This window comes from Eptesicus fuscus, chromosome 12, assembly GCF_027574615.1.
Source record: "Eptesicus fuscus isolate TK198812 chromosome 12, DD_ASM_mEF_20220401, whole genome shotgun sequence".
Classification (NCBI taxonomy): Eukaryota; Metazoa; Chordata; class Mammalia; order Chiroptera; family Vespertilionidae; genus Eptesicus; species Eptesicus fuscus.
In genome coordinates this window covers 52,145,056-52,172,566 of record NC_072484.1, presented here as the reverse complement: position 1 = coordinate 52,172,566, position 27,511 = coordinate 52,145,056, and the positions used below count along the sequence as shown (strand labels likewise).

The window sequence follows — 27,511 nt, the reverse complement described above, 5'->3', positions numbered from 1 at the left end:
TCCCATAAACTGTCTTTACAAAATCTTATCTTTTCAAGGAATGTTTTGCAAAGAAGCAGCTTTTATAATTAGAAAGTGAATCAAAATAATACACTAATATGTTGTGTTTGCTTGCTAATAAACTGAGAACACTCACAAAACGAATTGCTGATAGGGTTTTTTCTTTTTCTTTAACCAACGAAGAAGTAGTTTAGATTCTCGTGGTACAGAGCAGGACTGTGCTTGCATACAATTAAGGAATTAAATAAACCCTCTTAGAGATTGTCCTGAGATGACATTTAATGCTAAAAACAAAATAAATAAACTAGCAAGAACCAACATTTTTTAAATTCCAATAATTGCAACTTGGGATTTTTGTTTACCAAAATTAATGAACATTTCTAAAATATTTTAATACAAAATTATAAAAGAAAGTGCATTAGAAGCAGAACCTTTAAAACTCTGGCAAAATTACATTATTCTGAATACACTGACTACAGCCAGGTACACACACCAACATTCAAGGAAAATCTCAAGATATATAATAAGTCCAGCATCACAAGAATAAGTCAAATAAGGCTTTTTCCCCTTAAAAAAATATACAATACACAACAGTTTGAAAAAAAAGTAATATTATTTAACAGTTTTCTGACTTAAATATTTTCACATAACAAAAGCTTTTATATCACCATATTACTTATATACACATCCAAAAGTGAACAAAAACAAAAAAATCAAAAGATGCCCTTTCAAAAAAATAAGAGTGAAATGTCTCTTTTTTTTCAGGAACCTGAAACGGGTTCCTCTCTTAATATACAAAGTCCGTACACTATTTACAGTATAATAAAACTGCCCTCTGAAACCAGAGAAGAAATGAGAGAACATAAAGGCAGTTATTTTTCAGAAAAATAAAAACAGCCCAGCTCTATGTTACAATGAAAAAGAGACCCATTTATTAATAAAATGAACACAATACTGGTCTGAAGTGCTCACAGGGAGGTAAAAGCGCTGACGCTCTCTCTGTAATGGGGACGAGTGCTTATATTTACAAAATATACTGTTCAGCCACACAGAGGCCCATATATCTGTATGTACATATGCACTTATATATAGAACATATAAATAACTTCAAAGGGGAAATTCACATGGAGAGAGAACTTTCCATCTTTGGAATGCTGCAGGAAGGACACGCCGCCCCGGCACGGGGGGCTTGGTGTGGGACATGTTGAATGTGGCACCATTGATGAGACAAGAATTCCCTGAAATAAAAACACACCTGCTGATGCACGAGGAGGAAAACACGGGCTCAGGAGGGCTCTTGCCCGTCGACTACAGAAGTACCTAATGTCGCGGTGAGCAGGGCCAACCTCCTCTCTCACTTTCTGTTGGCAACAGAGGGCTTGTACTTTCTGCCACCATCTGGCCCGTGGACCTGCTTGTCGCTGGTGAGGCAGGGCAGCGTCACGTGCGGACCGAGTCGTCCTCGTCCGTGTGTCGGGTTTACTCTGCTCCCCAGGTTTACGCTCAGAGGCTGCCTTCTTATAACTAATGATTAGATATTTTAATGCAGAGAGAACTGGTCCAGCCATTTCTCAAGATACTAGTTCTATTAACTTACAGACTAAAAAGAGTCAGTTCTACTATCTTCAAAATGCACAGAGAAAAGGAACTTCCCTGTGTAGTCTAACATTTTTTTTAGACTTTGTGCACCTATCTGACATTTGTTTTATAAGCTATGCTTATTAGAACATAAAGCATGAAGGAAAATATGACCTTTTCCATGTTAACTTATCTTTGTAATACAAAGAAATCACACTACAATGATAGTAAGATCCAGTTAATTTGTGTGTAACTAAACGCACTGGTCACGGAGCAGAGGGTGAAACTGCCTGTTGCGTACCTGAGTTCAGTGATTTGTAGACAAATGAGAACAATGCGGTTACATTTCCCCGTTTTTTTTCCTAAGTCTCTGAAAGACAATGATTCTTTAGATAATTTTATAGCTAAAAACCTACTGTGGTAACATGTTTAACACTTGAAGCTTCAAAACAGAAATTCCAAGTGCTTCGTTCTGCACAGCACAGAACCTCAGAGATGTCCCAGGGTGCCATGGGCTGCTCAGAAGACGTTGGCCAGTGCCTGCCACTCGCCGGCGGCCTCAGGCACCACCTCTTCCAGATGCAGGGTCTGGCTCAGCTCCTCGGTGCCCTGCTCCTGGGGGCCTGTGGATTCCTGCAAGGCTCCTGCAGGGTAGACAGAGCACAGGCAGATCAGACTCCAGCAGCACAAAATTTCTCAGTTAAAGGACAGCTGGAATACAGACAAGGACTTTCTAAATGGAGGGCTTTCCACCCCAATGAGGAGAGCCATTTGAGCGCAGTCTGAATGACTCAGGGATGATGTCGGTACTGACTGTGAACGTGGCAGTAGCCACTGACAAACCCACCCGTGAGGGTGCTATTCCTGCAGTATCAGTGAGGCAGGGCAGACAATAACATTCACAACTTGTCTCTTTTCCTGACAGGAAGTAAAGCAGGGCCTGAAGTGTATCCGTTAAAATGAGCTTTCTCTCCCTCAAAACCCCATGGTGTCTGGTTGCCAGTCACCATACAGGCCCATCAGCTTCATGCACGGCCACAACACCCAAACACCTAAGTGAACCTGAGGCCCACCATCACCCCTCTCTTTACAAAGACTGGTGCAGGCCCAGGTTTGTGGGACACAGCCGGGGGCCCACAGCCTCAATACCCCCAGTGTTAGTGTGTCAACATGGGCAGAGGCCTGTCTGTGGACAGGATGGCCTGACTCTGCCCTTTGAGAGCCAGGCACACAGACAGCACTGGGCACAGAGCGGCGTGGTTGGACCCACCCAGGGATCCTGCACCTAACACCTGGCCTTCACTGCACTCTGGGGAAGGCTTCCCCAGTGCCCGTGGACAGGATGCAGCGCCGGCCCCCTCTACAGAAGGCACGATGTGCACAGGGCCTCACCAGTGTAGCTGTGCGCCCGCTTCATGTGGAGCTTCATGTTGCTCTTCTGGGTGAAGCCCATGACGCAGTAGTCGCACTTGTAGGGCCGCTCGCCCGTGTGCTTCTTCATGTGCACCTGCAGCGCGCTCTTCTGGTTGAAGGCCTTCTCGCACAGCGTGCAGTGGAAGGGCCGCTCCCCTGAGGGCAGAGCAACCAAGTCAGTGCCTGAGCTGCCCTCGAGGAGCACATGCAGGAGACGGGCACACCCACACGACGGGCACATGCAGGAGACGGGCACACACAGGGAAATGACTGGCAGATGAGGGCTGGTTCACAGGGGTCACCATGGTATCCTTCCTGCTCCCGCTGGCAAGTCCGCTCCATGGTGACACATGAGAGACTGCCAGAGGCTGCTGACAGTCCGGAAGGCTCCGGAAATGAGGGGCACAGGGGCTTACACAGTGTTTCCAACCCATTGGGGCAGGAAAGCAAAAAGACCTTCAGGACATGAGACTGTCCTACCACTTGATTAAAAGTAGGATGTATGAAATATTTTAAAAAACATATAACTGCTTTCATGTTAATTCAGACACTGGAAAGTGAAAGGGAAAGCTGCTCAGTGCGACTTCTGCTGGGTGCCTGCAAGTGGACCAAGAAGTAGACAGGTCCCAGGAGGCCCCAGGCCCTACCCTGAGCAGAAGGTACTCAGGTGGGGGAGCCCAGACCAGGCAGAGGCGGAGGACAGGGCCCAGGACATAGGAACGTGTTTCTGTGTGAGCAGGAGGGGCGAGAGGCAGGGAGACAGTTTGCTCCCTTGCTGTGTGTTTTTCTGAGACTGACTGACAGTGGGGACAGGAAAAGCCAGCAGAGAAGTGTGAGGACGAGAGACAGGAAGGAAGCCCTGCGGGACCACAAGGTAGTCTGGCCTGACACTGCGCTTTATGCTCACGGTCAGAGCAGCAAAACCTTTCACTTAAAGGCTAGTTACCGCGGTAAGTGATAAAATTAGGACAAATGGCATACATGGTCCTTGTGTTACACACAACGTGTGTTATGGTGAACAAGTATTCCATGCTAAATCCTGGTTCCTCCAGGTCTGGTCAAAGGTCCCTGCACCAGGACCCTGCAGCCTCACGGCTCCTCACCTGTGTGGATGCGGCTGTGGCGCTCCAGCTGGCTTGGTTTGGCAAAGGCCTTCTCACAGGTGTCGCATTTAAACACTCTGGGCTTCTGCGAGCTTAGGGAAGGGCCAGCTTGGTGTGTCTGCATGTGCTCCTGTTAAAGACAACACAGGAATGAAGGAATGTCTGTGGTCACCTTTGGGCACTCAGGTCCTGTCCAACGTGGCCACAAACAACGCCGCAACGAATGGCCTTGGGCATATTTCGTGCTGATTCGCAAGCAGGTGCAGAGACCCTTGGTTGGGGCCTCCCCATTCCCCTACAGAAGGCGTACCAAGTCCAGTCTCACCAGCACTGAGGGGATTTCAGTCTCCCCACACCTGCCACAGGTGCTGACCACTTTTTTAGGACTGGCCCCTCTGAGGCATGAGAGTCTCTCCGTGTTCTTCTCATTTGCATTCGACACTGACTATGACTAACGTATGAACATGCAATTGGCTCACGCAGCCACCAACCCTCTTTAGACTAAAACACCCTGGTAAACACCCTTACCTCAACTGACTTTTTCTTCAAAAAAATGGCACAAGTTGTCACTGAAATTTGTAGTAACGTTTGTGACTCAAGAGCGGCGCCCTTCACTGGCCGTGAGTGGGCTGGGCACCGGGGAGGGGCTGCAGTGGCGGCTGAGGGCACTGTACCTTGAGGTGGGTGGCCCGCTTGAAGGCCTTGCTGCACACGGGGCACACGTGGATGCGCTCCCGGCCGTGCGCGTCCTTGCTGTGGTGCAGCAGCAGTGCGGACGATGTGAAGCTGCGGCCACACTCCACGCATGGGTGCTGCCGGCCCTCCTTCTCAGGCTGGCTGCCCGGGGCCAGGTGAGCAGAGACGTCAGTTACCTGAGATGGGTCAGAAATCCGGGACTTTACTCAATGGTGCAGTTGGCAAACCAACAGAAGACAACGGACACACTCCATAGGCACCAGCCACAGTGCCCGGCGTGTCCTCGTGGGGCTTGGCGCCGTTAGACCAGGATGGAGCCCACTGAGAGTCCTGACTGAGTGGGTTCACAGGACCGAAGGGGTCACCTGAGAGTGACTGCCAGCTGCCTGTCGGCTTCCACATTGCTGTCTTTCCCAATGAGGGCGGCTTCCTCATCTGAGAAACATAACTAATCACAGTACCTGCCTGTCAGGGTTCAGTGACAGTTAAATGAGGGACCGTCCCTGGCACACAGCAAGGACCCAGAAAATGCTGTTAGTGCGAGGGTTAGCTTCGACACACAGAAATGATATTGCTAAGAAGTACTATTGCTATGGCTGGAGATGTCTTTTAGCAAACTGCACCACAAACAATTCTCAGCTTTTGATTGGATTAAAGGATTTCCCCCAAACTCTGGATCACACCCTTTAGTAGGCTTTTTATTCACTCTAATGAGATGCCATCAACACCCTAAAAATAACTAACAAAATAAATGAATGAGGCAGGAGGCCTTCCCTGCTTAGCTCTTCTAAACAGGAGTTTAGTTTTGCAGATAAAAATTTATGACGACTTACAGTATCGAGGAGGAACCAAGATGGCAGCATAGTTAAGCAGCTAATCTGCTGCCTCACACAACAATTTCGAGGGTACAACTAAGGGACAGAGCGTCTACCACCCAGAACCACGGGAAAGCTGGCTGAGTGGAAGATTTACAACTAGGAAGAGAAAGGAGCACAAACGTTGGGAGCTGAGGTACGGAGGCGCGCAAATCGGGCTGGCAGCGGGCGACTGGGTGTGCGGTTTTTCTTCAACCCGCAGGGAGACAAGCTCCCGATGACTGTGAAATTCAGTTTCTGGGGACACTCGGGGGACCCAGGCACCTACGGGGAGAGGCTGGACTCTCGGCCATCGGGTCGGAAAGTGAGAGTGACTTTTTTGCGGTGGTGCGCCCAGCAATCATTGTTTACTGCACTGGAGCGCGGGGCGCAAGGACTTGGAAACGGGAAAGGCAGAGACGGCTGACGCCAGCCATCGCCGTTGGCCACGCCCCAGCCTAGTGACGCCCTGAGACCCCGCCCCGCCCTGAGACCCTGCCCCGCACATTCTACAAACCCGCCCAGGCTCCACACAGCGGCTTTTGCATATAAATGGCCTGTTCTGTGGCAGCTCAACCAAATTAACTGCAGCTCCAGTCAGACTGCTCCAAAACCGCCCAAGCAAAGGAGGAGAAAACTAGTTCTTGCTGTAGCTCCTGCTGAGGGACACACAGTACACAAAGGGTACACCAAGAGTGTCCACCTCAGGTAACTGGGAGGCTGACCCGTTGAACCAATAGGACACCTAGTACACAAAGCTACCCTACCAACTCAGGGAAGCAGAGAATATGAGAAGGCAAGGAAACAGATCACAAACCAAAGAAATGGAGGAGAACAAGCGACTGGACATAGAGTTCAAAACCACAGTTATAAGGTTTTTCAAGAATTTCATGGAAAAGGCCGATAAATTCAATGAGACCCTCGAGGTTATGAAAAAGGACCAACTAGAAATTAAACATACACTGACTGAGATAAAAAATATTATACAGAGACCCAAAAGCAGACTAGAGGATTGCAAGAATCAACTCAAAGATTTGGAATACAAAGAGGCCAAGGACACTCCTCCAGAGAAGCATGAAGAGAAGAGAATTCAGAAAGTTGAAGATAGTGTAAGAAGCCTCTGGGACAACTTCAAGCGAACCAACATCAGAATTATGGGGGTACCAGAAGAAGAGAGAGAGCAAGATGCTGAAAACCTATTTGAAGAAATAATGAACGAAAACTTCCCCCACCTGATGAAAGAAATAGACTTACAAGTCCAGGAAGCGCACAGAATCCCAAACAAAAGGAATCCAAAGAGGACCACACCAAGACACATCATAATTAAAATGCCAAGAGCAAAAGACAAAGAGAGAATCTTACAAGCAGCAAGAGAAAAACAGTTCGTTACCTACAAGGGAGCTCCCATACGATTATCAGCTAATTTCTCAACAGAAACCAGGCAGGCCAGACGGGAGTGGCAAGAAATATTCAAAGTGATGAATAGCAGGAACCTACAACCAAGACTACTCTCCCCAGCAAAGTTATCATTCAGAATTGAAGGGCAGATAAAGAGCTTCACAGATAAGAAAAAGCTAAAGAGTTCATCACCACCAAACCAGTATTATATGAAATGCTGAAAGGTATTCTTTAAAAAGAGGAAAAAGAAGAAGAAAGATAAAAATTATGAACAACAAATACATATCTATCAACAAGTGAATCTAAAAGTCAAGTGAATTAAAAATCTGAGGAACAGAATAAACTGGTGAACTTAATAGAATCAGAGGCATAGAATGGGAGTGGATTGATAATTCTCAGGGGGAAAGGGGTGTCTGTGTGGAGAGTATGGGAAGAGACTGGACAAAAATCATACACCTATGGATAAGGACAGCGGGGGGGAGGTAGGGGCAGAGGGGGGTGGGAACTGGGTGGTGGGGAGATATGTGGGGAAAAAGGAGAAACAATTGTAATCTGAACAATAAAGATTCATTAAAAATAAATAAAATAAAAAAATTTATGATGACTTAGTGAAAGAAAACTATAAACAATTCTAAAGAAAACTGATGGAGTTCTCTATTTCCAGCCTATCAGATACTTTTTCATAATACTAGAAAAGACAAGCATGGATATACTTTAAAGAAAACAACACAGAGTGTCGATAGGGTGCTCTAATATTGATCAGCACTCAATAAAAGAGAATGGAATGAAAGAGCGAAGGTCAATCAGGAGAGCAGAGAGAATGCCAACGTGCCTCGGGAGTGATTCTGTGACACTGTGTCAGGTGTGCACATGTCTACATGAGTCCTTATGTGTAAAACAGAAATAACAAAACACCCGTGTGTATTCAGGACACCGAATAAGGCATATTTCTTGTGAGTCAAAAAACAAATTTGAGAACCACTAGAGTAAGTGGTACTTCAGGCTGCTCTGTGAGTGCAGATACACACCATGGTTTATGAGTGGTGCACGCGAAGCATGCGGGTGACAGAGCCCGAGCGCATGGCGCTCAGATCCACCAGCACACTCAATATTCATCGGCAAGCAATCGCTTCTGAACCCAACACCTCACTGAGGGGAGCATTCGCTGTGCCGCTCCCTGCACCGTGACAACCACGGGTGTCTCTGAATCCTGGGTGCCCTTAGTGCATCACTGAAGTAAGCGTGGTCCTGGGGACCCTGAGACCAATGTGCAGCCTTTTTACAAAGAGAAACTCAGCAAGAGGAGGGAAATTCCCTATGCAGGTCATGTCTACCTTCTATGGAAAAGTCCTGGCCCCACTAAAAACCAGTGAGTAGTTACCTTGAAAATCATTTGCTAAATCTGCTGAAGCATAAAGTTAATGCTTCTTCCATTCAGAGATTGTTACTGTATTTGTAACTCTGAAAAGCTTTAAGGAAAGTGTTTAGACTCTTCTATATTTATAACTATCATTTACTGAGTATGAGACAACATGCATTTTAAGAAATGAGACTAGTCAAATGACAAGTAGGTCACACACACACATATGATTGTGTATATGAGAGAAAATATAACAAGTCTATAGAAGGTCAGCAAAAGTCTTTCAAGAAAACCTCTAAAAAAAACTATATGGGAGTAAATGGCATGAGAGGTCTGATCAGTAGGCAAGTAGAAGATGTTAATAAATTTCTGACTAGATCCATACATTATTGTTTGCTACCTCTCACTGTGTGGTGCATAAATCATTGAAAGAACAATATCTAGTATCAGCAGTTCAGCACACGCTGTCCCTGGGCCCTCCACAGCTCATACTATTCACACTCAGGATTTGCTGGAGACCCACCTTTTCATTCCCCATTTCTTCTGAGTCTGTGCTTTTATTTTTTTATTTATTTTATATATATATATATATATATATATATATATATATATATATATATATTTAAATATATTTTATTGATTTTTTACAGAGAGGAAGAGAGAGGGACAGAGAGTTAGAAACATCGATGATAGAGAAACATTGATCAGCTGCCTCCTGCACACCCCCCACTGGGGATGTGCCCGCAACCAAGGTACATGCCCCTGACCGGAATCGAACCCGGGACCCTTCAGTCCGCAGGCCGACGCTCTATCCACTGAGCCAAACCGGTTTCGGCTGAGTCTGTGCTTTTAAAAAGCATGAATGGTTGTGAGTGACAGCGTGCCCTGTACCTGGTAGGCGATCTCTTCACAAGCAGTGGACCCTGGCTGTGGGGTATGGCTCACCAAGATGACCTGTGGCGAGCCTGCTCCTCCGTGGCCTGAGAGGGAGGGATCGGTGAGCAAGGCTGGGAACTGCTGACCCTGCCGAACAAAGATAATCACTACTTTAGACATCATAACATTATCATATCCAGTAATAATTTAGAAGGTCTGTTATGGTGCAGTCATTTTGGAAAATAAGTTGATAGGTCTTCAGAAGGTAACCACAGAATCACCACATGACTCAGCAATTCCGCTTGGAGGTATCTATCCCCCAAATGAAAATCTATGTCCACTTGAAACCTTGTACATGAATGCTCAAAGCAGCACTACTCACAGTAGCCACAAAAGGGAAACAGCCCATAATATCCATGAACTGGATAAACAAAATGTGGTATCTATATAATGAAGTATTATTCGACAATAAAAAGGAATGAAGTATGACACAGGCTACAACATGGATGAACGTTGAAAGCAGTCACTAAGTGGAAGAGGCCAGTCACAAAAGACCACACATTGTACGATTCCATTTATGGAAAATGTCCAAACAGGCAAATCTGTAGGGACAAGAAGTACATCAATGGTTTTCAGAGGCTGGAGGACACAGCACGGCATGGGGTGAGCTTGGGGTCCAGGGGCACATAGGAGTGATGGCTAACTGCCAATGGCACAAAGTCACAAAATGTCCTAAAAGTAGATAAGGTGATGGTCACACAAATTTGTAAGCATGTGAAAGACTATTAAGTTGTTATAAACTACATATAAAGAATGTTTCCTTGTTAAAAATACACATACCACTTTGCTGTACTGCACAGAACTATTATGAGTCTTATGACCACTCTAGCACACCCTTCTCCACTGACTGGGAATCGGAGACAAGGCAATAATAGATGTGGTCAGCGGGATGGGGGTGCAGAGGGGAAGCTCAGCTTAAATGACCTGACTTTGTACTACAAATGCTGAATCTATATAAACAAATTAATACAGAACTGGAACTGCTAAAATCAAAGCTACTTCTAAACATACCTTATGCAGACTCCAAACGCTCTTTTGAAGCATACTAACTTGAAGACTCAACATCAGTGCCTCATGCTGAAGGGAAAGGAGTCACTAGGACACTTGGGCCATATGTCAGGTACCCTGTGGCTGAAGGTGAGGCTGTTTCTCAATGTCTCCAGGAGAACAAAACAATCTGGGTTCCCACAGGGAAGATAAAGAATGGAGGAGGGGGAGGACTGAGAAGGCTTTAAAAAACTTCACCCAAAAGAGAACACTGGGTCCACTTCCTGCGGGAAAGACACTTCCTGAGGCAGACAGAGCAGGGCAACGGGTAGGACACAGGCAGGTGAGGCAGACGGGACTCTACAAAGTCATTTTTACAGCTCCAGACAAGCAGAGCTTCTCAAATTGATTTGGATGCTTTTTTAAAAAAAATGTGTTTTTATTGATTTCAGAGAGGAAAGGGGAGAGAGAGAGAGAGATAGTAACATCAATGATGAGAGAGAATCATGGATCGGCTGCCTCCTGCACGCCCCCTACTGGGGATGAAGCCTGCAACGTGGGCATGTGCCCTTGACTGAAAATAGAACCCAGGACCCTTCAGTCCATAGGCCAATGCTCTATCCACTGAGCCAAACTGGCTAGGGCTGACTTGGATTCTTTACTTCCCATATGTGCCTTTAAAAAAGGTGAAATGATGGTACCTTAGGTATGTCCATCTATCAAATTGTTTTACCCAAACATGGGATAGATTGAAACGGTGCCATCTGTACTAGCAAAGCTTTGTGTTATGACCCCCTTACAAGGGAAGGTTACCCATCTGCTATGTGCCTGTTGCGGGCTTTTGCCCCACTCTTAGCACAATACCAATGTGGAAAAATGGTGTCAATCAAAATTAATAAATTCTTATCTCCTATTTTAATAATCAAAGATAAATACAACCACTGGCCAGAAATTCAGATACACCTAAGAATCAGTGATGGCTCGTAAATTAACATTCCCAACCAAAAGCAATGATATTGGAGACTCTTAGCACATGTAGGCTTATCAAGGGGAAATGAAAATTCCTTCTTGATTTGAACAGACAAAGCTATAAAAGAATAGATTAGCAGTCGTCCGGGAGGAGGGGTGAGGTCCTTGCAGGCGGATACGGTCTGTGCCTGACCTTGTGGATGGCAACGCCTAGGTGACACCATCTACAGATCTGCAAGATGCCATCCCTGGGGGACACTGGATAAAGGGTACACAGGATCTCTCTAAATTGTTTCTTACAATTGCCTGTGAATCTACAATTATCTCAAAATAAAAAGTTTAATTAAAAACCTATACACAATGTAATTTACTAGTGTATTATTGCTGTTTCAATTGCTAATATTAAGTATTCTTAATGCAAATGCCTTAATTCAATAAGCAAAGCCCAATAAAATAAACCCAATGGTCAGCTGGAATCCACTGAAATAGCACATGAAAGTTGTTTGTTTCTGGTGTGCATGATTACTTGAATCAATTTATTCCTTTGCTGTACTTGGTTTACACTGAGGTAGAAATTACAATAATCTCACTCCCCAAGGGCGCATGATTCCCAAGTGCCCGTGCTGGCTGAGGGCGGGGCTCTGGCTCCAGCTGCATCCAAGGGACAGGCTAAAACTGTCACCTAGCGAATACGAAGAACTGCTCACTGACCTCTTACTTTAGTTATGATGAATAAATTATAATTATTGATGATTTTCTAATTAAAGCTGCCCAAATTTTCAGCGTCTTCAATCAATGCATTATGTGACACAGACCCCCCGAGACTGCACTCCCCCGGCAGGGACGTCTGAGCACATAAGTGACTACTTATGGAGTCCTCGATGCAGCATACGCCCCTCAGTAAACTCATCTATAAAATTCAATGCTGCGAGTTCTATAAAACTAAAGCCTGGGCTGGAACCATGGATGGGGATGACCTTCAGAATGCAGGCAGATGGAAAGTTTACACTGCACAAAATACACAGGAACTCTTTTCTGAAAACTTTAAAACACCTGTCAGTATATGTGCACAGGAAGGTGTAGAAGGAAATATACACTAAAATGTTAACGGTGGTTCCCTTTGGGAAGTAGATTTTTTAAGGAATACTTTTATGTATTGTCTAAATTTTCTTGTTTTCCCCTTTTTGCACTTAATATATTCCTGTTTTTAAAATCAGAAAAAGACCTGCAATTTCAAAAGAAAATGTTCAGGACACATATTTGAGAAGAACTAATAAAGTTTCCCAATTACCCCTTGACAGAGTGCCATAACTGCACGATGACGGGACCGGTGTGCACCTACCTGAGAAGCGATGTTGAGTGTGACCGTGTCCAGTCCTCCTGAGAGCAAGCCCTGAGTGTCAGCCAGAGTGAGGGTGACACTGGCCTCGCCTCCCACTCCTGACGAAGACATTACCAGGTTCTGAGCAGAGAGGGCCGATGGGGACGCGGGAGCCGTGGAAGAAAGGCTGCTGGCTGCAGTGCTGAGTTCTACAAGAAAGGTCAGGCGAGCAGGTCAGTGGGAAAGCTGGGGGAGTGGGAAGGACGGTCTTCACAAAGCAGCAAGCCTGTCATCACCAGCACCTACACTGTCTAAACTTCTGAAATGGCATCACAGAAACCACAGAATCTTTGATTCCAGTTTTACGGCAAGCTTTCTACAGTTTCTAAATGTCTTTGTACATAAATATACTCTGCTTTAGTATTACAGAGAGAAAGAACAGTGAAAGGAGAGTAAAAACCTGACCCTACAGCCTCTGTCACTGCTACCACCATGGAAGGAAACTCCAGCAAGAACTTCCAGGACCCTGTCCCACAGGACCAGAGACCAGCCACAGAGAGGAGTCCACCGATCCCTGAGCAACCATCAGGCCCCATGCAGAAACTGCCTGTCTCTGTTCATGTTCACACTGTTCACCTCACATCCGCTTGTCCTGAGCTCAGGCCATCCAGATAAAACTGGACAGAAATGCTGCCTGAGCCTGCCACTTGCTCCCTCGGAGTTTATCTTAGAAATGGCATGTTTAATCTGAAACAAGGTCACTGTAATGCCTAGGCTCACCGGTGTGGCCTGAATCCTGGTCTGGAAGTGACTTTGACGCTAAGGTAAATACTCCCAGTAAGATGACAATCTCTTGACCAATACTGTGCAGATGGGATCAGCTACTTAATTATAAGTAGTACTAATGGAATATGCAAACCTCTCTAAAGATGTGCTTAACACCAAGAATGGAGTAGTTATCTGAAGTCTCTTCCTAACTCAGGACTGTTCAAAGATGGATGCCAAGACCTTCACCTTCAAGAGGCACCATCACCATGTGTCCAAGGAGGCAGATGTAGAAGGGAGACACTTCATGATGATTAACCAGATGGCAGGAGTTTCAAGACTGGACCCGAGACAGCCTCAGAGTTCATGTGTCCTCATTCCACCCGCTCTCTCCACCTGATCAAAACTCCAGGATCACCAAGTAGCACAAAACCAGTCCATGTAAGTGAAGACATTAGGCACTCTCCCTGTCTGCCCATCAGTGTGCTGAGGGCTCACTGGAGACATAGGTCACACCACCCTGGCCAGCCCCAGCCTCAGTGCAGCAGGCTGGGGAGTCTGGGTTCCTGACACTCCAGAGCCTGCTAACCCTCTTTCCACTCTGCTGGTCCAACACGACCCACGCAGAGGGCGGAAGAGGATAATCTCACAGCCCAGGGACAGGATTCTGGGTGTGATCAGAAAACACCTATCTCATTCTTAACAACAAAGACACAAGGATGACTTTCAAAGAAAAGTCTGCTCTGTAACTTAAAAGCACATGATATACTTCAGATGTCCTAACCTGTTACAGACCAAATTATTACCTGAAAGTCCTAATTTGTAGCCAATTAAAACATAAAACAAAATTCCCCTTAGTTGAAAAATAAACAAAACACCTCTCATTTCAAATGAGTAAGAAGTAAGTTCTGTGACAGATTCTAGAGCCCCAAACTGAACAAGCGAGCAGACGCAGGAGGAACAGAGCCTGGAGCAGACTCAAGCCTGAGACCTGGTGGGAACCATCACTGGCCAGACGCTGGGGTGCTGGATCTGCCCATATGCTATTCAGACCATTCCTCATCATTCAGGCCTCAGTTTACCCTTCAGCAAATGAGAGGATAGACAGAAAGTTCCTCTAAGGTTCTGAATGCCCATGCCCTCCTTGGATCCAGCCAACTTCTACACCATAGCACCTCACCTCAGCCCAGCAGAGGTCATCTGGCCTATAACACAATGTCACTTGTTTGGGAGAAGTGCTCCCCACGGGCCCACAGTGCCACTTCCTGCTCAGCCCAGTGTCCAGAGAGGTCACCCGGACTGAGTCAAATCCCCTGTGACCTGCTCGCTGGCACCATTCTATCTCCTGTATATACTGTTTATGTAATTACATGAATTCTTCAATAACTGTGCTCTATTAGTTTCTAGGACCCAAAATGCCAGGGGACCATGTCTGTCTTGCTCAGTATCATGTTCTCAGACTTAGTACAGTGCTTACACCCAGTACACAACACAATCTCTTGCTGAATAAATGAATTACTGGATAAGAAAGCATTTCAATGAAGCACGAAAAAAGTCTAGCTGTGGGTACAAGTACCTGTAGATCAAACTTTTTCTCAAAAAATGAACTAGAGAGCTGGAAAATAAGAGGGCTAAGAAACTGATAAAATCTCTACAAGGTAAAGAACATGAGGAAGGTATGGCATCCTAAACTGCTAACAGTTACTTATGAAGCTGTGATTTTTATAGGAGCTCATTTCCTTTTAATTGTGCTCATTTATTTTTATAAAAGTCTACTCCTCAACACCTTAGAAGGATGCCTTTCAATTGTGTTATCTACTGTGGCTGGGCATAAAATTCACACCACAGGGCACAGAGGATGACGAGCCAGGACCTCACAGCCCAAGGGAGAAGGGGCAGCTGTCATGGAGCCATCCAAGTGCCTGCGTGCATAAATACATAATGCCCTAGGTATCTGAATACCATTCCTTACTGAAGTTCCTTAAGAAGATAGAATTAGCAATTGGTTGATAACTCTACAGAGACCTCTATCACCCTCAACCACTGTGGAATAACACTGCATGTGACGGGACAAGGGGCTGAGATGTCGTGCTAACGGATGGCTCACTCCTTTCCACTGACCTTCAGATCCCACAATGTCACCGTCAGATGCATACCTGAAGAGGTCAATGCTGCACTCTGCGTGAGAAGCTGGTCATTGCTGATTGTCAGGGTGGCACCTGCAGACTGATTATTGACTGTGGCCCCGGACAATCTTATTGTCCCGTTTAGCTCACTGCTTCCACCAGAACTGTGCTGAATAAGATCTTGACCTAAATGGAAATTAATACTGTAATATCTGAAAGTTACATGGTGACTTACACTCTGGCAAGTGTGATGAACGTATAATACCATGTTTATAGAAAAAAGTGAAAATAAGACCATGAAATACATTTCCCTAAATGAAAGTATTTGTTCACACTTTTTAAGCTGTATTTTTCAATTGCTTCTTAAAAGTTCTGCTTTAACTCAGCATTAGGCACTTAAATTACACACTTTGTTGAATAAAACTTAAACTGACTTGAAAATATTTCCCAATGTGATGGACTACCAGGTGTAGCAAAGTGTGTTAAAAAGGGTCAAAGAGATACTACAAAATGATACCAACACCTCCCTTAGCTGGCTCCCATGTAGCCAGCTAAGCTGCGGCACCTTGGATGCCCGGTAGGAGGGGCTCACTGCCACCAGGAGGCTCACAAGCACTCCAGTGCGCCCGCCCTGTGTTCCCACCAGGGTCCCACACCTGCTCATGCCAGCCCCTCAGCTACTGTCACATGTCAAAGAACCAAATAGTATGGGAGCAGGTGAACATGAGAGTTAAACCTGCTGAAGTTTCAGTGAGTACCAAACAGAATTCTTGGGCAGGACTGGACAAAGACAAGTTGCTTTTAAAGAATTCTGCTGTCAGGTTAGGCATAAGCATGGCAACTATACAAAACTGGAGGGAAAAGCATCAGAAGACAAAAGGACGCTGTACTCTGCTCTGTCATTACCAGCACCTTCTGGGATTGTAAACAGACAAACAGGACAGGAAGCCGCACACGGCGGGCTGTGTACGGGCAAATGAAACCATACAATTGTCATGGGCAGAGCAAATCCGTTTTCAGGAGACCTAGGATTCACTTTCTGGTTCTGTTTCACAAAGCTTTTCATTAACAACTAGCCTGAAAACATGAGTTACTGAATCTTCATTGCATATGTGCAAGGTAACTCAGGGAGGTGAGGACCAGCCTCTCCTTTTACCCAATGTGTGTAATGTTTTTCTTCAAATGACTTACGAATGGCTAACAGACTGTAAAATTTAACTGAGGTAATATTTACGCACAGGCAGAGCCACCTGTAACATGTGCTCCGAGCTAACAGGTCAAACACGCTGGGGGCATGAACGACACTCAGGAGAAACACCTGACAGCGAATACTGCAGTCTGAGGCAGAATGTATGGGCTTGGTGACAGACTCATAGGGTTCTTCTGCCAGTTTCAAGTGACTTACACTGCCAAAGGGTATTCTCACTCGTTTATTTACCTCTCAATGTTTGCCATAGTTCACATTTGTATACATAATCCGAATAGAATTGTGAAAAGAGTAGGAGAGTAAGCTCCCTATAATCTTTGACAACGCACAGTTTATGTGGATTATATTCCTTTAGTTTAATGGAGCATGAATGAGACTTGTGAATCAACAGTTTTCTGCTCTTTGCTAAACAAAAAATATGTGAGAAAAAAAAATCACTTAAACTGGAAGTGACAGAACTATCAATTTTAATTTCTGTTATCAAATTTGAGCAGTAACATTGTCACTAAGCCTGAATTTCTTACCGGAATTATAAACACGTATTGGGCACTGGCTTTATGCAAAGCTGAGTGTACAGAAAAAATAATACAAATGAGACAGCCTTAGATTGCAGGCGAAAATATGCTGAACATGAATGACTAACCAGAGATGGTCAGGGTGATTTCCTGCGGGGACCCCGAGGACGACGTGGTGGGCCCAGCAGCCTGTGCCAAGACCTGGCTGAGACTAGAGTTGTTGATGGTCAGAGTGATCTCGTGGGGGCCACTGGAGGTGGACACCAGGCCTGGCGATGGCATCACTTGAGCGAGGTCTTGAGTCCCTGGTTATCATTACAGAACAAAACAAAGCTTGGCTTAAAATGCAGTATTCTCTTCTTATATTAAAAATACTTTAGTGAAAATGTTACTTCAAAATGAGAAAGATTTGAAATAAAATCAGTCACCTCTAATTCCTTCACCTATAAAGAAAGCCTTATGAAATAGGAAGCCAATGGGACAAAATTAATTCCATGAATATTGCAATCTACATGCATATATTGAGTAAACATCAGTTAAGGCATAGGACATTTGTTTAGGGAGGTTTAAAAAGAGAAGAAATGGCATCACAGCGTCCTAAACTCAAATTCATGATGACAAGCACAAATCAGACCCCCCACAGTCCAAGCCCACAAGAGTGGCTCTTACCACTGCTGCTGGTGGTCAGCACAGAGTCCTGCTCCGACATCGAGCTGATGGTCAGGTTGGCAGAGGTCACCGTGGGCTGTAAGGACAGGCCTGAGATGGGCTGGATGACCACACTGGCTGGGACCGTGCTGTCCGCTGTCTGAAGGGAGCTGTTGTGTGAGGCCGAGCCCGGCTCCCCCGTCAGTTGCTGAGCAAGCAGGTTGGTGGGCTGTAAGCTTTGCTGCAAGACTCCTGGGTCAATCTGAAAGGCAGCACACACATTTGTAATGAAGTTTCATGCTGTGTGACTCAGATAACATTCAAGCACAGAAAACCATGGCAGGTGCCACACCTGTAATGTGATGTTGTTAATGCCAGAGGTGTCAATTCCAGAAATTTGAACATTAGGCCCAACCAAGTTAGCGGCCAGCTGTAACTGGATACCTTCCAGGGCGGCCAGGCTCCCATCCGTCAGAGACACTGTCCAGTCACTGCCACCTGCATGGAAAAAGAACAAGAAGGAACAGGTATCAGAAAAGGTTCTTCAATAGGAAAACTTAAGTTTTACATATGTATCAATATGATCTGGTGAAGAAACACTAAAACCCACTTTACACCATACACACACATATTGTCTGATTCAATCATCACAAAACGCACCTGTGAAGGAGGTAACATCACCATCACAGATCAGAAAACGAGGCTCAGGGTGGGTACACTGACTAGCCGACACTTAACATAGCAACTGCACTTCATTAGGCTCTAATCACACCCCAGGTTACGGACACAGGGAGAGTCATATCTCACATCTGCAGACACGTGGTACGTCTCAGGGCCCTTACTCAGTCCCCACCCGCCAGCTGCAGCCATACCTGACACAGAGCCAGGGAGGACGGCCTGGCTCACTAGTCCTGGCTGAAGCAGGTTTGGATCAAACTGGCCAGTCAGAACCGAGTTGTTCATGATCAGCAAATTCGGGTCAGCAGAGGCCGGGCTCAGCAGGCTGGCGGGCTGCAGCCCCTCGGGCGCACTGCGTGGTGTAGACTTCCTGGCTTTCTTGGGGTCAGGCTTGTAGTGAAACTGCATGTGAGTCTTCCTCCGGCCAGACGTGCGGAAGCGCAACTCGCAGTGTGGACACTTGAAGGGCTTGGCTCCAGTGTGCAAGCGCATGTGGACCTTCAGACTCCCCTTGGTAGAGAAGGCGTTACTGCAGACGTGGCAGCTGAAGAGCTTTTGACCTGTGAAGGGCCGAGAGTCAGCGTCACGTACATGGAAGGGTGGGTGGCGTGAGTGTGGAGCCTGTGACCCAGGGTCTGAAAGGGAACAGAGTCCCTCCTCCTGAGAGCAACAATAGCCCAGCTCTCACCACCACCACCACTTCTGACTCTGCACAGGACATGCTGATGGCTCAGCTCTTTACATTCTTTCCTGAAAAGGGGGCACCCAGGAGCCAGCACAGGTAGAGGCCACCTGGGAGCATGAGCTCTGGGCTTGTAGAGCCCCGGGTCTAGCACCGTGTGCCCAGCACCTGGATGAGTCCTCTCACTGTGTCCAGCGTGTCATGAAGACCTCGCAGGCACCTGAGGGCCCTGTCACGAGCATCAAGCTGCCCAGCAGAGTCCCAGGAGCAGAAATGTCGTGGTCTTGCTCCCCCAGAAACGGGCAGGCCGGGACACAGATCAGGACGAGAGAGGCCCTGACATTATTCAGAGACGTTGCTTCCCCTCCCAAGTGCACAGAGCAGACTGGAAACCCCAGTGTGCACAGTCACCACACCTGCCCTGAGCAGTCAGCGGGCTACTACACCTAGTGAGGCAAGGACAGGTGGGGTGCTCCCCCTGAACCCCAGCAGTTCATAGAGTCTCCAAGAGGGTCAAACACCCAGAACCTAACAACAACAACAACAACAAAAAACACAACAGAAAAACTGTCCACAGAAGAGGCATGTCAATAGGTTCAAGTATCTATTTACTTAGTTCCAAATATTAACCCACCAGAAAAGCATCATGGGGCTTTATAGAAACTTGTGAAACTGCATTGTGCTCTTTTGGTTAATTCTGCTTATAACCAAAAATTAAGACTATAAATTACCTCAACAGTCATCATCCTACAAATCATAAAAACATCCCTAATGTTTACTGAGAGTCACTTAACTCCTAATTTTCCACATGAGGACCTGAAGGCTCAGACCAGTGGCTCAGAAGCGGAGGCCAAGGTCCAAGCCAGGTGGAGGGTGGTGCCTGCCTCCCAACCACTCGGACACACTGTGGAATCAGGACTCAAAGGCTCAGCACAGCTTAATTAACCTCAGTCCCTCAAGTTAGATGAAGGAGAGAAAGTGGCCGTGGAAATTGTACATTAATTTTTTCCTTTATAAGATTTGTCCCCCACATGAAAAGAATTACTACCATATAACTGTAATCAGATGCTAAATTCCAGTGTTTACAAAACTTCAATAAACCAAATCTCTTTGGAATTTATGTCTGATTGAGAATACAAGATAACTGACAACTGGATATTTGAGACCTCGTCCCTTTTCCTTAGTGCTTTGTAGATCACTTTTCCCACATCAGGAATGAAAAAACTTTTATATCCATTCATCATGGTTCCTGGTTTTTATGCTTCCCATAATTTTGAAAGTATTTATGTGTGCACAATACAAAGGAGCAAACAAACAGAAGACGCCACAGTCGGGCACCAGCGATGCGGCCCGCTCTTACCTGTGTGAGTCTTCACGTGGCAATCCAGGGTGGACTTCACAGTGAAGCTCTTCCCACATTCGTCACATCTGTATGGCTTTTCTCCCGTGTGGATTCGAACATGCCTAGCCAGGAAGCATTAGCAATTCAGTATTTTTCCTTTTTATGTGATACACAATTCAAGCAAACTTCGTGATTTTAAATTTATAACTATCCATATAAATAAAAATTATGTGGACTAGGTACCAAATACATTTAGCCAAATAAAACCTTTAAGTTTCACTCTCTGCAAAAAAAACCACCATAAACAAATCCAAAAGACAACATGAAACCTGAAAGGCCAATGAAATCAGGGTTCACTGTCCTGAAAACAAGAGCTCTCGCAGACCAGCAGTGTGGGGGCCGGCAGTACCCGCTACAGGCTGCACACTACTGAGTGTGCACCGGGTCCTCTTCAATGGGTCACTAAGCTCCAATTAGAACTTCACTAATACCACAGTCACGTAGAAATAAGTATGAGCAATTTACAGAGCAAACACATTTCTAATTAACATTCTGCATGAGCTTAAAAGGAAGCCTCAAAATCTACAGCATTTTGAAGTGGGGACTCAGGAAACCTGTCAATGTGCCTTTAATGGCACCAGACTCAGAAACGGCCCCGCTGACTGCAGTGACAATGGCCAGAGGGACACAGAGCATGAGGCCCACCCACAAGGCCGCGCCTACCTGACTAGGTCGCTGGGCTTCTTAAAGCTCTTGGGACAGTAGGAGCAGCAGTTGGCGAACCTGGGCTCAGCCTCCAGCTCGGCCTGCCGGTCCTTCATCTCGCTGATGCGGTCCTTCTCGGCAGCCGACTGCACCAGCACCTGCTCTGACACTGTGGCGCTTTCCTGGGGCTGGATTTTGGCTAACTGCGCTGTCTCCTCCTCAGTGAAAGTGATGACCTCAGGACGCACCTTTCTAGATGCGTTTCTTTCAGAATTTTCTTCTTCTTCCTCCATGCATATATCTAAACAAAGTACAGGCAAAGGGTCAAATCCTAATGAAAAATGTGTTTCCACAGAACAAGTAAATTAGACTAAACGAGTATATGTGGTTAAATTACTAATTTACTAGTTACTACTCAGTGGAGCTACATTTGAGATTCAAAGAGATTGTTCCCACCACTATTGTACTGAGAAACTAAGCAGGGTCACAAGAAAGTAAGTCCAAGAAGGATGCGCCGTGGGGGCAGATCGGCGACATCAGAGGGATACTATGCCTAAAGGTCCACTTCTTACCCGCAGCTGCCAGCCCAGCAGTGAGCTCTGAGACTGTCAGCGTCCACACCAGCCATGGGTATTCATAAATATAGTCACCCATTTGTTAACATGGGCAGGAAATTAATTATCATCAAATAAAGAAAAGCAGCAGCCCATAAGAGGCCCAATCAATAAACTGGCAAACAGCCCCCAATTACTGAAAGGAAAACATGTCTTTAAATATATATGTGTGTATGTATTCTCTCAATGACTGTAAGGACATACTCACCCTGATTAAAAACAAGAATAATCTGCTATGAAAATGTACAGAAGGAAGATAAGTCTGTCTGTGAGCAGGTCACTATTGCACAGATGGTTAAAATTTTTGAAAAAAGTTCAACAGAAACACTAGCTAGCAAAGTGGACAGTGGCTAAAACCAAATGAGTGAATTTAAAGAATAACTGGATGATTTCTCTTAGAATACAGGGACCAAAGATGAGAAGATGGGAGAAATGGGTGGGGGAGGAAGGAACTGAAGGGAAGAAAGGGTCGGGGGGAGGGAGAGGAGGAGAATCCTGGGAGACAGCCATTTTTAGTAGAAATTCCAGAAAAAGAAAATATAATGAATTCAAATTCCACATTCTCAAGAAAACTTGGAAAGAGTTGGGGACAGCAGGTTACAGATAGAGACCCCACCAACACTGATAAAGTAATATGGATAACTGTATTAAAAATTTTAAAGTAACCCAGAACAAAACCAACATAACAAAAAGCCATTAAGTAACAAGGAGCAGCGAAATAGAACACAATAAATATAAGATACAAAATAAGACAGCGGTGTTAGGCCAGATAGGCTTACTGTCAGTCCACCAAGGAATTAAATCTCTATTACAAGGTTTGAGTAAAAAAAAAAAAAATTTAACAGGTGATTTTTCTTCTATTGACAAGGGATTTCATGTGAAGTTCTTTTTGTCACTGATCCAAAGTAGGAAAACACCAAGATCTAAGGGGAGCATCTGAAACTACACACAGCATGTGATGAAGCCGTAACAAGCCTCCACATCAGTCCTCACAGCACTGACCTCATGGCATTAGATGCCTTGTTGATTGATGGGCAAGAGCACACATGTTAGACTTACAGATTATTGTCACTGGCTGCAAACTAGGGGGTTCTAGAAATAACATATGGATGGCCTATATTTTTTTTTTCAATTCAATGAAAGGAAAAAGTTACTATTTTCTTTCTTTTTACTTCACTAAATCACATGACGATGAAAAAAGAGATGAAGACTCCACCAGGTACTATCAGATTAACAAGCTGGAGCTCTCTGACTAAGCAGTGGAGTTGGGTTTGCTACCTGAGGAAGGTAAGGTACATTAAAGACATATTCCCCCAAGTAGAAGGAAAAGCTCCATGGCAATCAGCCCAGCACAGCAGATGGGGGAGTAAGCCATTGGGGAGGGAGCATACGATCTCATTGAGTACAGGCCAAGCACACACCCCGTCTTCGCATGTTCATTCCACATATGAGTGAGTGATACACAGTGCTGCCACACCAGAGGTGATGCCGTGACATATGTTCAAACTAGCATACCTCAGGCTATATACGGACTAACATTGGTTAAAAATACTAAAATGCTGTGTACTGGCATTCTGTATCAAAATATACAATGTGTACATTCTTGACACTATAATTTTACTTGTGAAATTTGATCAAAATAAATTAACTGATAAGCCCAAAAAGTACAAGCACAAAATAATACTGTTGAAATTACATACTACTTGTAGTTACCGGGAAAATCAGCTTGTCTAACATTTAGCAGGCTCATGTACTAAGTGAGAGAAGTCCCACAAACCATAGTTCTCATGTCGATTAAATGAGACAGGGAACGTGGGGAGCACAGGTCCCTAAACGCTCTTACTATTCCAGTGAGATGGGGTGAAGCTCCATGTATGTCTACAGGAGAGGACAGAACAAAGCATGACAGGATCCATGTAGTTGTTTGAACTGATGAGACCTGTGTATAACAACATCAAATACGTCCAGGATACACACTAGGAGAGGGAAGATTGAGTGGGCTACAACCTTACATGGGGTACTGTGGCAGACCCCTACTGGTTAGGAAATTAAGATCTCGGTCTGTACGTGTGTCTGCCTGGAAGGGAGACTGCACATCCTGGAGGCTGACTGCCCCGTCTGTGGTGACTAGTGAGAGAACCTCTCTTTGGGCCTCTCTGAATCTGTGCTTCACAGAGCATATACTGCTTCATAATCAGAAAAAAATTAATTTTATTTGTGACTTATGCATTAACTTATCACTACATGAGCATCTGGCTAATAAGCCTTGAATCAACAAATGGACAATACCTCCTCCTCCCTCAGCCTCTCCAGGCGCTGATGTGGCGGAGGGACCTGCCTGGTGCCTCCTCATGTGTTTTTTGCAGTGGACTGTGGTCCGGAAGCTCTGCTCACAGAACGGACATTTGTAAGGCTTCAAGCTCATGTGTGTCGCCATGTGCCTGGTGAGGCTGCCGTTGGTAGTGAACGAAGTGTTGCAAACACTGCAGCTGAACGCCTTCACTCCTGTGACAACGGGAATGAGGAAAAACATGTCTTTTGTTACCTTAGATTAGTAAGTAGTCAAAGCCAACAGAGATATGTTCAATAAGCCAAAGACTGGTCATTAGCTGTGGTCGCCTAATTTCAGGAACTGACCCTAAGAACATGGACACTGACAACATCTTCCTAGACTCCCAGTGAAATCAAAGCTCCAAGAGCCTTTCTCTAAACCATCTCAAGGTCTCTCTGCCCCTTGATCTTTCACATTTAAACTGTGTTTGTGGGATCTACTCCAGAAATTATTTTCAAATCCACCTTTTTTTCCCATTCCTACAGCAAAAGATAGAGTGGGCCCTGAGGAAGAGCCTACACACCTCTACACAGCTTCACTCTCACACAAAGTATGAACAAGAAGGCCACTCTCCTGATGACATGGAAGCAAGCCAAGAAGGGCACTTTCCTCTGACTTGTCTTTTCTTCACAGAAGGGCCACCCTGACTTTCTAAACACACAGGGTTGGATCAAGGCACATGGCTTCTACTGCAACGGCTCTGCTGCCTCCTGGGCCTTCGGAGCTCCAGGTGACCTGCTCTCACCCATTAAAGCCACTGCCTACCCACCAAACTACGGACCAGCCTGCAAAACCTTTCCTTGTTTCATTGTATGTTTTTAAGCAGTACACCTCTACCCTATACAATAAAACCCTAATATGCAAAACAACTGGTCGCTATGACGCGCACTGACCACCAGGGAGCAGACGCTCAACAAAGGAGCTGCCCCCGATGATCAGTGCACTCCCACAGGGGGAGCCCTGCTCAGCCAGAAGCTGGGCTCACAGCTGGTGAGCGCAGCAGTGGCAGGAGCCTCTCCTGCCTCTGCTGCAGGCAAGCAGTAAGGAGCAAGGGGTCCCGGACTGCGAGAGCCCCAGACTGCGAGAGGGATTTCTGACTGCCGGCTTAGGCCCAATCCCTGGAGTCAGACATCCCCCGAGGGGTCCCAGACTGCGAGAGGGTGCAGACCGGGCTAAGGGGATCCCCCCCGCCAGTGCACAAATTTCGTGCAATGGGCCTCTAGTCCATATATATATATAAAAGCCTAAGTGACTGTTACAGCCGGTTGACCGAACAACCTGTTGACTAGTTGCTATGATGCACACTGACCACCAGGGAGCAAATGCTCAATGCAGAAGCTGCCCCCTGGTGGTCAGTGCCCTCCCACAGCCAACGTCCTCCAGCTGGCCAACCTCCCATGGTCCCTCCCCCACCGCCAGCCAGCCCCGATCGACCCCAATTGGGACTGGACGAAATGGCCCCCATTGGTCCAGATCCCCGGCCAGGTTGAGGGACCCTCCCCATGCATGAATTCATGCACCGGGCCTCTAGTTTTCCAATAAAACCTTATACAGGATATATGTCAATATTAAACAGATGTCATTAATATCTTAAATGTATTAAGGAGATAAAAGTGATAGATTTAACTGAAGATCATATACCTGATAGTCTATTAAAAAATTCTTACATCTGAATAAGAGTATAATCTAATTTTAAAATGGCATAGGATTAGATACACATTTCTCAATATGCACATGAAAAGAGGCTCAACATCATTAACCATTAGAGAAATGTGAATCTAAGCCACTATCAGATCCCAGTTCCCACTTCTCAGGATGGTCCTAATAAAGGACAATGAGCTGTGATGAGAAGTGAAACTGAAACCCTCCTCCAGTGCTGGAGGACCAGTGAATGAGTTTGGGGGACTCAAAGATGTAAACAGCATTGTCATAGGACCAAGGATTCCACTCCTAAACAGAGAAATAAAAACTGATATCCACACGAAAACCTACATGCAGATGTGCACAGCCCCACATGGAAACACCTCAAATGTCCAGAATTGCTGAATGAAGAAACAGAATGTGGGCTCTAACGACGCAGTGGAAAACCACTGGGCATCAGAGGAATGAAGCCCTGATACCCATGCTACTACGTGGATGAGCCGTGAACATGCACTGAGAGAGAGAAGCCAGTGACAAAGGCCACAGATTGTAGGATTCCAGTTCCATAAAATGTCCAGAAGAGAAACTACAGAGAGACAGAAAGCAGGTGGTGGTTGCGTGGAACTGAGGCATGGAGGGGTCTGGAGTTTGTTTAAGGTGTGATGAAAATGTCCCAGAAGTGGATAGTGGCAGTGGCACACAACTCCATGAACACACCGAGAACCATACAATCCCAGGGCAGGCAGACAATGACCTGTGTGTGTCTTCTCATGGGACTTGAGGACCCCGGAGGAGACGAAGCCGCGGCCACAGAGCTTGCACTTGTAAGGTTTCTCCCCCGTGTGTGAGCGCACATGCTGCTTCAGGTGGCTGGACTTCTTAAAGCCCTTGTGGCAATACTCGCATCTGTAACACAAAGGAAGGCACAGGCCCCGTGAACTCACAGCACAAGTGAGATGTTACCTCTGAGATGAAAACAAGCACGAGGTCCACCCCAATCATCGAACCGTGGTCAGAAACTAGAAGGTCTCCAACACGTGACACTATATAATATTTGCAGTAACAATTCTGCTCCAAGTATTTGTAAGTTAAACATACTCAGTAAATCCTACAGTGATTCCCCAGCAGGCATAGTATTTTACTATAGTCTTCCTTTAGAGAACAAAAAAATTTACTAGATATTATTTTCTTTACTAAGTCATGAGACACTGAAAGCTTCCTTTGCTTAAGAGTCAATCATTCTGAGTTAGACACGTGGAAAAGTCAATTCATAAAACACTTTACAAACCAGATTTTATTGGAGCTACTTTGAATCTATATATATACACAGTATTATGCTTCCCCTCAGTTGTTATGGCATATATTTAAATTGCTTTAAGAATGGAAATAATTATACATTTCAAAATTTCTATTCAAATATTAAAAACTAAAAAAATAAAAAAAAATTCAGAAAGCTTATTCCATTATATTCCCCCACTTCCTCCATTTCCTAGTTTCAGTCTATAGTAGGAAGTCAGTGAATCCCTCCGCCGAAGACCAGGAACCTGCACAGAGCTCTCCTTCCTCTAGTGTCCAACGGAGTCTAAAGGCTGACTGACTGTGAACATGTTTTGATATTTCACTCTAATATGTGGGTGCAGT

The 27,511-nt window shown here is 45.5% G+C and overlaps 1 protein-coding gene across 1 annotated transcript in view; it reads right to left on the bottom strand.

The window, feature by feature from the left end:
- Positions 1 to 255: 255 nt before the first annotated feature.
- Positions 256 to 27,511, bottom strand: part of ZNF236 (zinc finger protein 236) — an 84,263-nt gene continuing 57,007 nt past the window's right edge. The window contains exons 18-32 of the mRNA XM_054724239.1: positions 26,625 to 26,776; positions 24,187 to 24,402; positions 21,302 to 21,584; positions 20,597 to 20,700; positions 18,749 to 19,114; positions 18,229 to 18,374; positions 17,898 to 18,138; positions 17,357 to 17,533; positions 15,537 to 15,692; positions 12,637 to 12,824; positions 9,294 to 9,425; positions 4,769 to 4,966; positions 4,095 to 4,224; positions 2,971 to 3,147; positions 256 to 2,222 (exon numbers count right to left, since the gene is read on the bottom strand). Of these exons, the coding sequence (XP_054580214.1) occupies positions 2,098 to 2,222; positions 2,971 to 3,147; positions 4,095 to 4,224; positions 4,769 to 4,966; positions 9,294 to 9,425; positions 12,637 to 12,824; positions 15,537 to 15,692; positions 17,357 to 17,533; positions 17,898 to 18,138; positions 18,229 to 18,374; positions 18,749 to 19,114; positions 20,597 to 20,700; positions 21,302 to 21,584; positions 24,187 to 24,402; positions 26,625 to 26,776 (2,791 nt within the window). The 3' untranslated portion in view covers positions 256 to 2,097. The remainder of the gene's footprint in view (positions 2,223 to 2,970; positions 3,148 to 4,094; positions 4,225 to 4,768; positions 4,967 to 9,293; positions 9,426 to 12,636; positions 12,825 to 15,536; positions 15,693 to 17,356; positions 17,534 to 17,897; positions 18,139 to 18,228; positions 18,375 to 18,748; positions 19,115 to 20,596; positions 20,701 to 21,301; positions 21,585 to 24,186; positions 24,403 to 26,624; positions 26,777 to 27,511) is intronic.